General features: G+C 34.3%; 2 protein-coding genes across 5 annotated transcripts in view; both read right to left on the reverse strand.

Annotated features, from left to right (window-relative positions):
- Positions 1 to 16937, reverse strand: part of slc25a13 (solute carrier family 25 member 13) — a 94799-nt gene that overhangs the window by 69673 nt on the left and 8189 nt on the right. For all 4 annotated transcript variants that reach the window (XR_012395234.1, XR_012395235.1, XM_073931919.1 and 1 more), the window contains one exon: positions 3716 to 3831. Coding sequence is in view for 2 of the 4 variants with exons in the window: in XM_073931919.1 (XP_073788020.1) it covers positions 3716 to 3831 (116 nt within the window). In the remaining 2 variants the exon portion in view is untranslated. The remainder of the gene's footprint in view (positions 1 to 3715; positions 3832 to 16937) is intronic.
- The window catches only part of trioa (trio Rho guanine nucleotide exchange factor a), a 784286-nt gene that overhangs the window by 10034 nt on the left and 757315 nt on the right, over positions 1 to 16937 (reverse strand). The gene's annotated exons all lie outside the window — the stretch shown is intronic.

Here is a 16937-nt window from a genome sequence, read left to right on the forward strand (position 1 = left end):
AGCCAACTAAGCTTATCCCCATTCACCTACAGCACGTGTGTTTGGACTGTGGATAAAACTGGAGCACTTGGACGAACCCCACGTAAACACCAGGAGAACATGCGAAATCCATACAGAAATGCCAACTGACCTAGCTGGAACTCGAACCAGAGACCTTCTTGCTGTGAGGGAACAGTGTTAACCACTGTGCCACCATGTCGCCAGTATTAAACATATACCTTTTTATAAAAAAAGCTGATCTTTTGCGGGGTGTCACGGTGGCGCAATCTCCTCACAGCAAGAAGGTCGCTGACTGACAGTTGGCATTTCTGTGTGGAGTTTGCATGTTTCCCTCATGTTCGTGTGGGTTTCCTCCGGGTGCTCCGGTTTCCCCCACAAGTCCAAAGACATGTGCTATAGGTGAATTGGGTGAACTAAATTGTCAATAGTGTATGTGTATGAATGAGAGTGTATGAGTGTTTTCCAGTAATGGGTTGCAGCAGGAAGGGCATCCACTGCGTAAAACATATGCTGGATAAGTTTGCAGTTCATTCCGCTGTGGCGACCCCAGATTAATAAAGGAACTAAGCCAAAAAAGAAAGATCTGTTGCATGTTTTTCACAAACATACCATTCCTCAAATCAAAAGCATTGAAGTTTAATTCCACAGTCCCTACAGATGATATTTGACACACTTTTACTTTTTATACAACCCAAAACATAAAAATATACACATTAACAGCAACACAAATGAGCTTTCAATGTATTGGTGAGGACTATTCTTAACGGACTGTAACAAGTTTTTCCCATTTATTGCAAATTATTATACATTTTATACTGCATTACAACAGAGTTCCACTGCGGAGTTACTCCAGACCTTCATTTTATCAGTGTTTATGAAGCTGTCAACACGTCTCTTGTCCTTCTCTCTTTATATCACTTTGGAGTCGCATGGCAGCCTGCAAGTTTATTACCTCTAATTCACATAATTGATGTTGAAGGAGGTAGAAAACGGAGAAAAAAAAACTAGTCACTCATTAATTAAAACCTAAATTTTCCAAACCCTTAAAAAATAACCCTTCATAATATGACTTGCAATGACAGGGTTTATTAAATGGTGAAAAAAGACTGTTTAATGTAACAGCAAGAGACCTTTAACGCTTTTAATGACATTAAGAGGGTTATAAATGGGAGTCTCCTGCTCGCTTTAACACAGAGCGGCATTTCATTTTCCTGCCCTCTGTAGTGCATCACAATAAAGTGACTCTGACATGACCATAATCTTAGTCAGAAGTTATTTGCTATTTATGTTGACGTAATTGCAGCGGCTGAAAAACAGGTGTATGAGACAAATACCGCCTATACGTTCTCATTACAGCTCAAGGCAGACATAAAAACTGACGACATGTGCAACAGGAGACCTTTGAACTGCAAAGAAACATCACAGCTAAATAAACCAAAGTCATTTGCATTTGCACATGCATATGTGCGTGTGTTTATCTGATCTTATTCCCTATTGACTGAAACAGGTTGATGAAAGTCTCATTCTCTCCGCCTAGGCACTTTGGGTAGTGCATTTGAAATGAGCTGATCTGACATGTCTCACCTACAAAAGGCAAATTAGACTATTTAAGTCAATTAGGGAAATTTAAACGCATGAAAAACACACATTCATTCTTCTTGTGCCAAGTTCTTTCGCAAGTGCAAAAGCAACTACTCATATTATTGCTGCATTACTATTCTTTGTACTATCTTGTCTGGAACCAAATAACCACAATGATTGTATGGCGTAAGATGATACTGATGTCCACTATGTGCTGTTAAAGATCCTGACAGTGCCTGATAAAGAGTTTTACATTTACTGATCCTGTAGTAGTTCACAAAGAGACAGGAGTCTGTCTGAACAAGCATTCAGATGACACTACTTAAAATTAGTCATTTGTTTTCAAGACAGAGAATATTTAGGGAAGGGATTTAGAGTTATACTATATAACTTGCTTGATTTTGCTAATAAAAATAGCCATAACATAAAAAATGATGTTTAATGAAAGTTAAGTCTCAAAATGTAAAATATACTAAATCTTTATTATCAACTATATTTTCATCATATAAATGTATCCAAAATGTAATAAATGTAATTATATACGGTCAAGCCAGAAATTAATAATTTCTTGTTCAAATGTAAATAGTAAAAGCTGAGAAATATTTTTTATTTCCACAATGATGCCTCTTGAACATCGTCTTATTATCTTCTGGGAGAAGCTTGTGTCATTTCTGGTCAAATAAATAAATAAATAAAAACTTGCTGATTGAGTAAAAGTAACTTTAAATCAGAATTTGTCAGAGGTACAAATAATTTTGGGTTTAACTGTGTACAGTATGACATGTTATTGTCAAAATAAAACAAAAAAGCAAAGCTAAATGACAAAACTCAAACCCCCTCAAAAAAACTAAAAGGTAAATCCAAAAAGCAAGGCAAAAAAATTTAAACTGAAAATTTAAACAAACTGCTAAAACCTATAAAACACAAAAACAAATCAAACCCCAAAATCAAAAACCCAAAACAAAACAAAAAGCAAGTCATATAACCAAAACAAACCAAATATTTTATATATATTTTATATATATTATAACAAAACACAAGATACAAAGCAAAATGATAAAAACCCAGAAATAAACGAGATTTCAAAAACAAAAAGCCATAACAAAACAAAAGCAAACCAAAATGTTAAAAAAATCAAATAAAAAAGAAAAGCTAATTAAAAATGACCAAAAAAACAACAAAAATATTTCAATGCCAAAATCAAAACAAAAAAGCATATCAAAACAAGCAAAGCTAAACGACAAAAACTAAACCCCAAACAAAACAGAAAGCCTAACGAAAAACAAGCCAACCAAAATGACAAAAAACAATCACAAAACGAAACGAAAAGCTAATTAAAAATCACCAAAAAACAAGAACAAAAAATTGTCAATGCCAAAATCAAAACAAAAAAGCATATCAAAACAAGCAAAGTTAAATGACAAAAACTAAACCCCAAACAAACCAAAAAGCCTAACAAAACACAGGAAGCAAACCAAAATGACAAAAAACAAATCACAAAACGCAGGGCTAATTAAAAATGACCAAAAAAACAACAAAATCAAAAAATATTTCAATGCCAAAATCAACAAAAAAGCATATCAAAACAAGCAAAGCTAAATGAAAAAAAACTGAACCCAAAACAACCAAAAAGCCTAACAAAAATCAAAATGCCAAACAAAAACGAAAAGCAAAGCAAAAGAGCAAAACAGAACACCAAAACAGCTAAAATTTATAAAACACAAATCGCAAGCCACGAAACCAGAACAAAACTAAACTAAAAGTAAAGCAAAACCCCAAAATTAAAAGGAAAAACAAACCGAAAACACTAAGTAAAGAGTCTAAACACTGTAAAGTGTGCTAAGTTCACAGCAACATGAGGCTATCTGTGGCTTAGCTTGGCTAAATCCCAGCATCTGCAGTTAAATAAAATACAACAATATTCAATAAACAACTATTATCATTGATAATCAATAGATTGAGCTGCTCTGTTAATTAATATAGTTCATTCTCCTATCTAAAGGCTGTTGTATGCTTGTATACAGAACATGAGCTGTCACAGGTGAACTTCTATCAACATCACAACTTCAACCTCAGCTCATCCCATCAGAATTTCAAGCCTGAATTCGGCTTTATAAAGAGTATGTGCACTTACCAAAGGTGGCAATGCCATTTCCAGTTTTGTCAAAGAGCTGGAAGGCGACCATGAAGAGAGCATCCGGAGCGCACAGCACCGACTCAAAAGCCAGAAACTCCTGGAAGGAGATCAACCTGATGGAGACAAACAGACTTACAAGCCTCCATATTGTGGACACTTCACTCCACCAGCCTGATATTACATTATTGAATGATGAGAGGGTATCACTCGCTGATTACTGCTTCTCGTCGCCAAACAAAAAAAGGTAGCACATATTTTCATTGTGAACACTTGACACTTGAGTGATTTGTTCAACTGTAATTATCAGCCTAAAATTATGATGTACAAAACATCTAAACACACGGTCCAGCTTCAATTCTAAGCCCGGAGATTAAGTGAATGACAAAACAATTTGACATAACAGGCTGTTCAATGATCCCGATCTTGATTGAAGTGCTTCCAATTTGACTGTCAAATGTCATTACCTTAGTGAAAATCGGACCAGTTCATATTAGGCCTCCAGGATGGCTGGGAACTCACTAAATAATGTGATTAGATGAGAACTAACAAGTCTTGCTGGAGTACAATAAGGAAATACTCAGGAAATACCATTTTACAGAAACACTAGTCAGAATGAGATTTAATATTTGTCAAGATACCAAAACTGAAAATTCATTACTTGCTCATCTTTTACTTGTTCCAAACCTGATTGACTTTCTTTCTTTTGTTGAACAGAAAATAAGATATTTTGCAGGAAGCTGTAATCATTGATTTCCACAGTATTCCATATAAAAATGCATTTCTTACTTGCATTATTTGTCTTGTTTCTATTCCAAATATCTAAAAGAAAATCTTAAATCAAGAAACACTTTCTAGACAAGCTAAAATTGTCTTGTTTTAAGAAAAATTATGTCAAAATGAAGTGAGTTTTTCCTTAAAACAAGCCAAATAATCTGCCAATGGGGTATGCAAAATAATCTTGTTTTGACATAAGATTATTTTGCTTACTCTGGCAGATTATTTTAAGGAAAATTTCACTTAATTTTAACATATTTGTTTTTAAAACAAGACAACAATTTCCAAATTTTTTGCTTCTCCAGAAAATGCTTCTTTACTTAAGAAGTTTTAGATTTTTGGACTAGAAACAAAACAAAAAAATCTAAGTAATAAAAGCACTGTTTGCACAGTGGTTAGATGTTTTTCAGCTTTCTTCAAAATATGTTCATTTGTGCAAAAAAACAGCAGAAACGGGTGAGTTTTCTGAAAATCATAATTAGCGAACTAAGTTCCATCATTACAAACATAGTAAGTTGATTTGATGTTTCCCAAATCCATCATTCCAATGAACATTCACATACTACATTGCAGACTTGTACACTGCAAAAAATGCTTTTCTTACTTACATATTTTTGTCTTGTTTCTAGTCTAAATATCTAAAACTTCTTAAATCAAGAAGCACTTTCTAGACAGGCAAAACATATTGTCTTGTTTTAGGAAATAATATGCCAAAATGAAGTGAGTTTTTCCTTAAATCAGGTTAAATAATCTGCCAATGGGGTAAGTTAAAAATTCTTATCACAAATCGAAAAACAAGACTATTTTAAATATGCTTCTTGATTTAAGAATTTGTAGATATTTAAACTAGAAACAAGACAAAAAATTTAAGTAAGATAAGCATTTTTTGCAGTGTACACTTGCAACTGCACCTCTAGAGCTGTAATTAGAAACATAGTTCCTGGCTGTGTTCTATTCCCAGTTATCCCCCCGCTAAGCCCTATTCATTTAGAACCTTCTAACATTTAAACTTGGAATAATGACTAAAAAAAATTTAAGTCATCTCCCTTACATGTAAATTGCTTTTAAAGTATTTTTTACAGTTCAATTTCAGCGATCTTCAAATTAACAATTACGCTCCTTTCATAGTGCACTTTGAAAACATTTATACCATTTTTAAAGCAGCCGTGGCTCATGACGAAAGCTATATGTGATATATATGTCTCTAAAGCTTGTGAAAACAAAAAAATATATATGTTACGTTAATGGTTTTTATATATAGTAGCCTAGGCTGTTTATTAAGAAATGTTTATGTACTATATGCTAGAACATTTCTGCAGTGGTTTTGAATGTGTCAAAGTGGGGTTGGGGGGGGGGAGATCTACAATTTCTAAATATGTTGAGGTCAGAAATTTTAGCCCCCCTTTGATTTTTATTATTTTAAATATTTCCCAAATTATGTTTAACAGAGCAAGGAAAGTTTGATAGTTTGTCAGATAATATTTTTTCTTCTGGTGAAAGTCTTATTTGTTTTATTTCAGCTGGAATAAAAATAACTTGCCTAATTATCCTAACCTGCCAAGTTAACCTAATTAAGTTAACCTTAAAATGTCTCTTTAAGCCGTATAGAAGTGTCTTAAAAAATATCTATTCAAATATTATTTACTCTCATCATGGCAAAGATAAAATTAATCAGTTATTAGAGATGAGTTATTAAAACTATTATGTTTAGAAATGTGTTGAAAAAATCTTCTCTCCATTAAACAGAAATTGGGGGGAAAAATAAACGGGGGGCAAATAATCCATATATAGTAGGATATAGTTTTTTTTATTCTTAATAAATAGCGTGCTAAAAATTAAAACCAATAATATGATGATTTATAAATGAGATAAGAATATGTGTTAGCTTTTTGTAAGTGGTTTTATGTTTTAAAATAGACTATGGAATATTATTAATAATATTTTGCAAAGGCCCTATACAGGTATGTGCTTTGTATGAATATTTCTATATACAGTTGAAGTCAAAATTATTGGCCCCCCTTTGAATTTTTCTTTTTCTTTTTCTTTTTTAAATATTTCCCAAATGATGTTTAACAGAGCAAGGAAATTTTCACAGTATGTCTGATAATATTTTTTACTTCTGGAGAAAGTTTTATTTGTATTATTTTGGCTAGAATTAAAGCAGTTTTTAATTCTTTACACTATTTTAAGGACAAAATTATTAGCCCCATTAAGCTACATTTTTTTCGATAGTCTACAGAACAAACCATCGTTATACAATAACTTGCCTAATTACTCTTACCTGCCTAGTTATCCTAATTATGTAGTTAAGTTTTTAAATGTCACTTTAAGCTGTATAGAAGTGTCTTGAAAAATATCTAGTCAAATATTATTTACTCTCATCATGGCAAAGATATAATGAATCAGATATTAGAGATGAGTTATTAAAACTATTATGTTTAAAAATGTGTTGAAAAAAAGCTCTGTTTAACAGAAATTGGGGAAAAAATAAACAGGTAGTCTATTAATTCAGGGGGGCTAATAATTCTGACTTCAACTGTATCTTTTTTTTTTAAATGCAAGTGCCTTTAAAACAATTTGCACAAAAAGTTATGAGATTTTTTTCTAAAGAAGTTGTTGCTCCAGTTTACAGCGTCTTTAACTACACACTCATCAAGAAACTCTTGTCACTACATTGTTCTTTTTCCAAATGATGCATTGTACTATTATAGTTTTGCGAGTTACGTCATTGTTTGAGAAAAACGCACGCCAGGTTTGGAACCACTTGAGGGTGAGCAAATAGTGAGTAAATTTGAATATTTGGGTGAATTTTCCCTTTAATTTTTTTTTTTAAATGTCACTTTGGTATATATTTTGCATTAAGCTAACTTGGAATTGTTTTTTTTTTACATATTTTTTAGCAATTTCTTAGTGAAGATAGTGAAAATTCAACTAATGTGCTATTATTTTACACGTTTTGAGAAGTAAATGTGAATTGTTCATAAATTGCCTCAATTATGATCTTAAGATTATTTAATTAGTTCCTAAATCAGCGTTCACTTGATACTCTGGATAAAAGGGTGCTATTGTTTGACAAATAATCAAGTCATTTCACCGAAAGATTTGTTGAAAAAATGACATCAAATAAGGGGAACAGCACAACTTCTCCAAATGACTAAAAGTTTGGATCATAATGGAGAGCATGACATTTGCCGAACCTCAGCAAACACATAAACATGCACACAGACTGCGCACATATCTACCTCATCATCAAACAAGCAATTTCACCATTCGTAGGAAACCCTGGGGACCATGCAATCTAGTCTTTATTTAAGCGCAGTTCAAAGTTGCCTCAACTCCATTATGAATTTCACAAATGGATACGGCAATTACTCGAGGTCACTGCTAACGAGCAGTCCCAATGCATGCATCTCTAATTTATTTCAATTTCCAGGGAGCAATGATTACATTTTCGTGGCCACTCTAATTAATTTTGTTACTGATGAAATTCAAAGGAACTGAGAATTTGTGCGCTTCCAGCATGCCAAATCAGCCACATTGTGGAGTCAGGAGTAATTGTTTTATTAACTAAGCTGACAGTAGGAGAACTGGAGCCTGCTGTTTCAGAGTGGGTGGAGAGCTACAAAGGCGATCCGCTGGGCCCACCGGCAATGATTAAAAACAACAAAAAAAAGCAAGGAATGATAGAGATGCTGATGCTTTTGCTGAGAGAGAAAGTGTAACAAATCTCAGCGAGTCATTAAAATGCATCTCTGACACTAGAAACAATTAGAAAGCAAGACAAGACTTCAACACTCCAAAAATTAGGTTTGCGGTTTGCTTAAACTACTTATTTTAAATGAGCTGAAACAACACAATTGGTTTTTTGGACATTCATTCATTCATTTTCCTTCGGCTTAGTCCCTGATTTATCAGGGGTCGCCACAGTGGAATGAACCAGCAACTACTCTGGCATGTTTTAAACAGCGGCTGCTCTTCCAGCTATAACCCAATACTGGGAATTATTATTGGTCAACTTAATTGTTTTTTAAATGTACTTAAAGGTGCTGTTTGTAAGTTTTGACTCTTCTAAAGGATAACAATACCATAATATGCTTACAAATATTTAAGAAACATGCTAAGTTTTTATCTGAAAAGAATGCTGAAGTCTGATATTCTGCTTTGAAAATGTGCGTTATGTGTCTGAAACGTCTGTCTTTGTTTTGGTCCCTTTAACCCGCCCAATACAAGTTTCGCCAATTATATTTAACCACCTTGGGTTGCCTTGTTGGAAAACAGCATATTTCATTCATTCATTAAGAAATGCTCTCTAAGTGTGTGTCTGCGACTGAAATGAGACCTCCGGTGGACAGTACCAGACTCCAAAACGAGACACAGATTCAGAGTTCCACTTGTGGTTATTTATTATCAAATAATATAATTATTATGAATGTAAACATTAGGTGAGCAGGTTACATTGTAACCCTGTGTCCTAACAACACACTACATGATGAGATACGGATTCATTCATTCATTTTCTTTTTGGCCTAGTCCCTTTATTAATCTGGGGTCACCACAGCAGAATGAACTGCCAACTTATCCAGCACATGTTCTATACCACATATCTTTGGACTTGTGGGGGAAACCGGAGCACCCGGAGAAAACCCACGCCAACACGAGGAGAACATGCAAACTCCAAACAGAAACGCCAACTGACCCAGCCGAGGCTCGAATCAGCGACCTTCTTGCTGTGAGGGGAACGTGCTATCCACTGCGCCACGAGACTCACAGTGATAATCAATTTGGCTGTTTGCACCAGACGGAACTTGACACATATTTAAATACAGCCATTCAGAAGCACAGAATAGTGCACTTACTGCACTCCAATGAAATGGTAAGGTTTATGATCTAATTAATACATATTAAACCTCTTTAACATTATTAAATGTAGATGCTGAATCACTGACATTTGTTGGCTTGCACTGAGTCACAGTTCAGAAGTTCAATTTCAAATGATTTATTTAATTTTCAAGATCTGAGGTGAACTATTCAACCCAGGCTCATTTTGAAAACAAAGTCCCATGGACGTTTCTGGAGACCGCAAAATACCTCCCGGGAGGTACGTATTTTTGCAGTTTTTGTTTTCACGAATCCGCGAGAGGCCACTGCATGCGCTTTTTCGCATCTCAAATGTCTCTCGCAAGTGCCGTTCACACATGCGCAGTTCTTACATAAACCCACCAGAGGCCGCTGTCAAACGACTGATTTACTGGGCGACTGGCCAATCGACCAACCCACCCTCCTCCTTCCCTAAACCCAACCAATTTTACCAATATTACCGATTGACGGATTACAAAAGCCTGATTCACTGATTTTTACCACATTCTTACCCTGTTGTTCACTGGTTCACTTAATTTTTTGAATTCTGTTATTGTCTTACCTGATTTCTGGAACTGCTCTTCCCCGGAGTCGAACCTGGTCATCGTCATCATTATGGTCAACTCCTCTCTGCGTATCAAGTCCGCCGACGTGCACAACGAGCTAACTGGACAAACTGGTTGCGGCGGAAAAGCCCTCCACATGGAGGTAAGCGGTCAGCCGGTAAGCGCCAAAAGGAATGCCGTCATACCGCTTCATAGGGTTCACTTAAAAAAATTAAATGTAGCCATACGTACCTCCGGCTACATAATTTGCAGTCTCTAGAAACATCCACGGGACTACTACATTTTAGAATGAGCCTGTGTTGAAATTATCTGCTGTTTCTTTAAGTAGTATGGCAATAAATGTCACGTAAAATGGCATTCAAACTCACATTATTAGCATTTAACACTGAATAAAGCACATGAGGTGTACCTGAGGTGATCATTGTCATAGTTATGTTGTTCAGCTGCAAAAAATATAAGCAGTTTCTAAAATATAAGTTTCAGGTGTTGGTTAGAACGAAAACCTTTTAATACAATATAACACGACTTAAATTTAGGCTTGATAGTCTCGTTCCAGTTGGAGGCGTCAATCTGGCAACCTGCGCTTGCATGTGTTTTGAACCAGGTGTGCAATACCTAGTTCTACCACTGGGTGTCAAACTTACATACTGCACCTTTAAAATTTGTAAAAACTAATTAGTTAACTTAATTTCTTCAAGTTGTTCCAACGAAAATCAATTGTGTGGAATCCGCACTGTTAATAATGCAGAGTTCCACGCTTTTCCTTCATGTTGTCCCAGCACAAATCGATTAAGTTAACATTATTTTTACAAATGTAAATGGATTGAACATAAAACAATTTAGTTGTTCAACCAAAAAGCTTAAGAATTGTGTTGTTTCAACTCACTTTTAATAAGTAGTTTGAGCAAGCAGCAATAGTCATTTCTTTACAGTGCAACGACTAGATGCGGGTTTCATTTCAGAGCAGCTTGATGGTCACGTTAATTGTTTTCAGGAGCGTATCTGCATCAGATGCTCTCATATCACCTACATGCACAGAAATGAGCTGTGCATGTATTTTCCCCCAGAACTGTGCCAGACGTGAGGCTTATGATGGTTGATTAGCAGTTCCTTGACTACTACAGAACAATTATGCTGGTACACAAACACGAAGATGCCGTGGCCATGTAAAACAAACTAAAGTGAAGCTCGAATAATAAGCTCAATGCTAAACATCCTCCAACCATCAACTAAAATGGCAAAGGCCCAGAAGTGTACAAGGAGGAATGCTAAAACTTGTATGTCTCTCAAACATGATGCTGACATTGTACAATAACAAGAGGAAATCATGTTAAACTGCGTTTTTCAAAGCACACAATAAATCTACAATTCAATAGCAGTGGGTCAGTGAGTTTAAAATAAATAAATAATATTTAATCAATACTTTTTAAACTTAAAGAAGCCTATTTATAGCATGATTTAGGCAGCTAGCATGGTTTAACAGGTCTTTTAACATTTTGCTAACACATGCTAACATATTTCGAACACTTTTTTGAACATTCACACTGAATTAGTTTGTAACTTCAATTAGCTATTGGTTATCATGCTTCTTACATGGTTAGCACATTGCTAGCATATTACTAAAATATTGTAAACATGCTTCTAATACACTTCAGCATCTTGTAACAATGTTTTACATGTTGCTAGCATGAATTATCATGTTGCTGGCATGTTTAAAACACATATTAGCACATGGCTAACATGTTTTAATAAATTCATAGCATGAATTAACATTTTATTAACATGTTTTATCATGTAGCTCTAATAATTCAGCATTTTGATAGCATATGTCTAACATATTTCTGATAAGCTTGCTTAAATGCAATATCATGTTGCAAGCATGTTTCTAAAAAGTTTCAGCACATGCAAACATTTCAGCTTGTCGCTAACATGTTTATAACATGTTTGTTATGTTCTTAACCTTTCCACACTAAGCTAGCATGAATTGTTGTGTTGCTAGCATTTTTTTTAAAGAGTCAGTGTATTGCTAGCATGTTGCGAATTTAGAACTTCCATGATTAGCACATTGCTGACATATTATTTAAAACATTGGTACATGTTGTGCTTTGACGCACTTTACTGCGGAATTGTGCGATTTCTCTTTAAATCACTCGCGTGTTCTCAGTAGCCTTGATGTTACTTGAATTAACATGTTGCTGGCATATTTCTAACACATATTAGCACATGGCTAACATGCTGATAGCAAGATTTAAGATTTTATTAACATGTTTTATCATGTGGATAGAATAATTTAGCAATTTGATAGCATGTGTCTAGCATACATCTAACGAGCTTACTAAAATATATTACTATGTTGTGAGCATGTTTCTAGATTTGTTGAAAGATTTTTGTTATGTTGATAACCTTTCCACACTAAGCTAATATGAATGTGTGTTGCTAGCATGTTTCTAAAAGGATTAACGCATTGTTAGCATGCTGCAAACTTAGAACTTAATTGTTCAATTGTTTCTATCACGCTTCAGCACAGTTGTACCATGTTTTACTACATCATAAGTGTTCGGTTGGTCCATTTTGACACAATTTTGTGGCTAATAAAAACAACTGAGCATTTTTAGAGTCCAAGTTACAATGACTAAAACTCATAAAACTATTTGTTCAAATGTGTTGCTTTTCATTTTCACAGAGCTATGCTAATAACAACACACCACTCGTCGTGCAAACAATTTCCCTATATCTCCCGGGTGTGTGCCGCGCACCTTTAAATTGTGTTGTTTGTAAAACAGAAAGGTGCTGGTAAACACAGTCCTTAGCAGAAACACTATTTACAGACTTATTATTTCAGCGGTTTAGCGTAGCAGCTTTTATCCGTGACAGGTGAAGAGAGAGCACCTTCAATAAGCCCTGGCCCTGTCATTGTCACTGACAAGCGTGGATGCGGAGCGACGCGGACTGGTTTAGCTTTCGCTGAGTGCATACCTCAGACCAGCCTCAAACCACATGGCCACGGACTGCCATTTTCTCAGCATGCGCCCTTTACAAAGTTTTAACCCCCAAGAGGCTACGAAGTTTCACACTTGAGGAGTTTTTCCATCAAAAATGGAGAGGCGAGAAAAGATGAGGGAGAGAAGGAGCGAATGTCTGGCAGATCTTTGAATCAGCAGGGAAGTCTACATGTGCTGAATGAATGATTCAGAACCGTTGGCAGGACGCCGCTCAAACAGGGCTCAGTGAATAAAGGAGAAGTGATTCAGTGCCTGATGGATGTCACCATATCACTTGATTTATTCCAGCTCAGGAGGAGGTAGAAAATGCATCATGCTGTTTGTATCCATCTCATGAAACAGAGATAACCTGTGAATCATCTCAATCAGATGAAAACCTACCTCGGTTGTAAAACACTCCGCGTTCTGCAAAAACATTCACAAACAGAGCTTTTAGGATTTGCTTTTTTCATATATTTAGATATTAAAAGCTTTATTCGAAACATGAATTTATGCCTAACATGAACTGCTGACTTCATGGCATCATAATTCTAGGACAAAAGACCTCTATTCGTTTTCAGCATTCCGCAATCTTGACAGATTGAAGCTCCTGACCACAGCCGCCACTACCACCAAACCTCAGAAATCCATATATAGCTGGATCTTTATTTAGCTAGCTCAGTAACATTTACATGTCATGCAAATTACCTTAAAAACTACAGATTAAACCAAAGGCTTACAAACAATGGTGTGAGAGCCAAAAAAAAGACATACTATCGTGTCTTAATCAAACCCGATTGTATACATAGAAATCATATTACATTAAAACTTCTGCATCAACTAAACTTTTACTGTTTATATACATTTAAAAAATGTCTGTGATCAATGTTTGATTGTCATTCAGCATAACAAATATCTAAATACAGTTAAAGTCAGAATTATTAGCCCCCCTGTTTATTTTTTCCCACAATTTCTGTTTAATGGAGAGCAGATTTTTTTCCAACACATTTCTAAACATAATAATTTTAATAACTCATCTCTAATAACTGATTTATTTTATGTTTGCCATGATGACAGTAAATAATATTTGACTAGATATTTTTCAAGACACTTCTATACGGCTTAAAGTGACATTTAAAGGCTTAACTAGGTTAATTAGGTTAACTAGGCAGGTTAGAGTAATTAGGCAAGTTATTGTATAATGATGGTTTGTTTTATATATCGCTTAAAAGGGCTATATATTTTGACCTTAAAATGTTTAATAAAAAAATAAAAATTGCTTTTATTCTAGCCAAAATAAAACAAATATGATTTTCTCCAAGACACAAAATTTTATCAGACATACTGTGGAAATTTCCTTGCTCTGTTAAACATCATTTAGCAAATATTTAAAAAAGAAAAAAAAAAATCAAAGGGGGCTAATAATTCTGACTTCAACTGCATACAGTATGTAAAAATGAAACATACTTATTCTAGCCTGTAAAAATTAATTGGAATGACAATTTTTGCAATGTCATTCTTATTAATAGTCTTTATTTTTCGGTACAAAAAAGATAAAACACTGAATGACATTTTAATTTCTGTAAAGCAAGGTAAAAATGTATGATAACCGTTGTGCTTTGCTCAAAACATGTCACACTTAACAGTAAGGTTGTATCAGTTATTGTATTTATAAACATGAACAATGTATTTACTAACATGAACAATATATTCATTGCAGTATTTTATGTTTTCTTCAGTTATCCTTGTTAACGTTATTGGTTAAACTTTAGTTTAATATAGAAGTCAATGTAATGTACGTAATATGAAACCATCACTGTAAAACCCAACAGACAACTTTGTCAAATGAAATGAGTGTAGTTAACTCAAAATTTACTGAAAGTTAATTCTACTCATTTGAAAAGAGTTTTGAACTCTGTGTTGAAGGTAATGAGTTAATTAAATACCTCATTACTTCAACTTAAGTTCACAGTACTCATATAGATTAGATTTTTAACTTAAAAGGTTTGAGTTACCTTAACTTATTGGGTTTTGCAGTACTCGATTGGTTTGAGTTCTCTTTATTTATTGGGTTTTACTGGACTCAAATTGCTTCATTTACTCAAATGGATTAAGTTCACAGTACTCATTAGGATTTATTTTAGAACTTAAATAGTTTGTTGCAATCGGTTTCCTTAAATGGTTTGAGTTACCTTAACTTATTGGTTTTTGCAGTGATTAAGTAAGACTAGTAGCTCAATCCTCTACTAATTAGCAGCTTATAGTTAGAAGTTGGGTTTAGGCATTAGGAATGCATAATAATGTCATACTTAGGTATTAAGGATGCAGAATAAGGTTATAAGTAATAAAAAACAGTTAATATCATAATAGTATGCAGGTTAAAGTCAGTAATATTTATTTTATTAAATAAATATATATGTTCATTGTTAGTTCATGTTAACTCACAGTGCATTAATTTCAACAAGCATGAATTTGGATTTTAATAACACGTTAGTGCAAAATGAACTATGTTTAATAAATGCTGTACAAGTATTGCTCACTATCAGTTTATGTTGTAAATGTTTTTATCTTAAGCTTTGTTTCTTTTATTGCCTAAACCCCCTTTTCGACAGATATTTACTGCAATTGCTCAATATCCTACATTCATTGTGTAAATAGATAATGCATAAAACAAAAAGCTTACAAGCAAAAATCAGTCAAAAAAAGTCAGAAATCCTGATTAAATCAAACAATCCTCCTATTTTTTACTCAAAGCCCTGCAAATAAATAAAAAACGATGTTGAGAAAGAGAGCTCGAGCCATGATTCCCTAATAGTTATCCGTTAATAGCTGAGATGCAGCAATTTATCCGTCCTCAAAGTCGCACAAAGCACGAGAGCTGAATGGCATAGGCAATTACAGTGCATGTGCACCTCTCCCGGTCTATGGCAGCCCTAATAATGTGTGCCGCATGACCACATGCACTCGGAGCTGAACGCGGGCCTGCTGGTCGCCATGGCAACGCACAATCTTTTTGGACTTACGCTTGCGTATCATTGGCCATCATTATGTATCATTAAAAGCATACATATTAATGCAAAAAGGGGTTGAGCCTGAGCCTGCCTGAATGGAGCAGCACCTGAACAAAGTGTGGCGTGTTAAGACGTCTGACCCTTTATCCTAATGCAGGATTAAAAGCGGAAGATACCGCGGCGTAATCCACATCTATTTCGCAGCAAACGCTTTGTTTACCAATCAAATTAACTATAAACTGTAGTTTAAACAAGTCGTGAATTATTAATAAAAAACATTCATTCTGTGTGCAGCCCATTGTCATTTAAAAGCTGATAATAATAATAATAAAGCTGGCATTATGTAGCGGGCCATTTTCTTTGTTTTGTTTTGTGTATGGTAGCACAGTTTGATTTGTTTCCAAACTATAACCTTATGAAGTTTCATGTATATATATATTATATACATGATTAGTATTAGTGCCAGTTTTCTTTGTCAGTAAAGCTGCCTCCGAAAGTATTTTTCCAATAGGAATTTTAATATAAAGCATCATAAGCCAATTAAATCAACATGCAATAAGGACAATCAAAACATCACAAACTTGGATTCAAAGCAAAGACGTACAGCTTAAGTCAGAATTATAATTAACTTTTTAAAATATTTCCTAAATGATGTTTAACAGATTCAGGAAATTTTTACAGTATGTCTGATAATATTTTTTCTTCTGGAAAAAGTATTATTTGTTTTATTTTGGCTAGAATATAAGCAGTTTTGAATTTCTTAAAGGCCATTTTAAGAACAATATTATTAGCCCCTTTAAGCTGTATTATTTTCTATAGTCTACAGAACAAACCATCGTTATACAATAACTTGCCTAATTACCCTTACCTGCCTAGTTAACCAAATTAACCTAGTTAAACTTTTAAATGTCACTTTAAGCTGAATATTAAAAAAAAAATCTATGAAATATTTTATTATGTACTATCATCGTGGCAAATATAAAAGATATCAGACAGACATAACGCAGGTTAAAGCATCTTACATTAGTGC

Source organism: Danio rerio, chromosome 19 (genome assembly GCF_049306965.1).
Source record: "Danio rerio strain Tuebingen ecotype United States chromosome 19, GRCz12tu, whole genome shotgun sequence".
In the NCBI taxonomy this organism is placed as follows: Eukaryota; Metazoa; Chordata; class Actinopteri; order Cypriniformes; family Danionidae; genus Danio; species Danio rerio.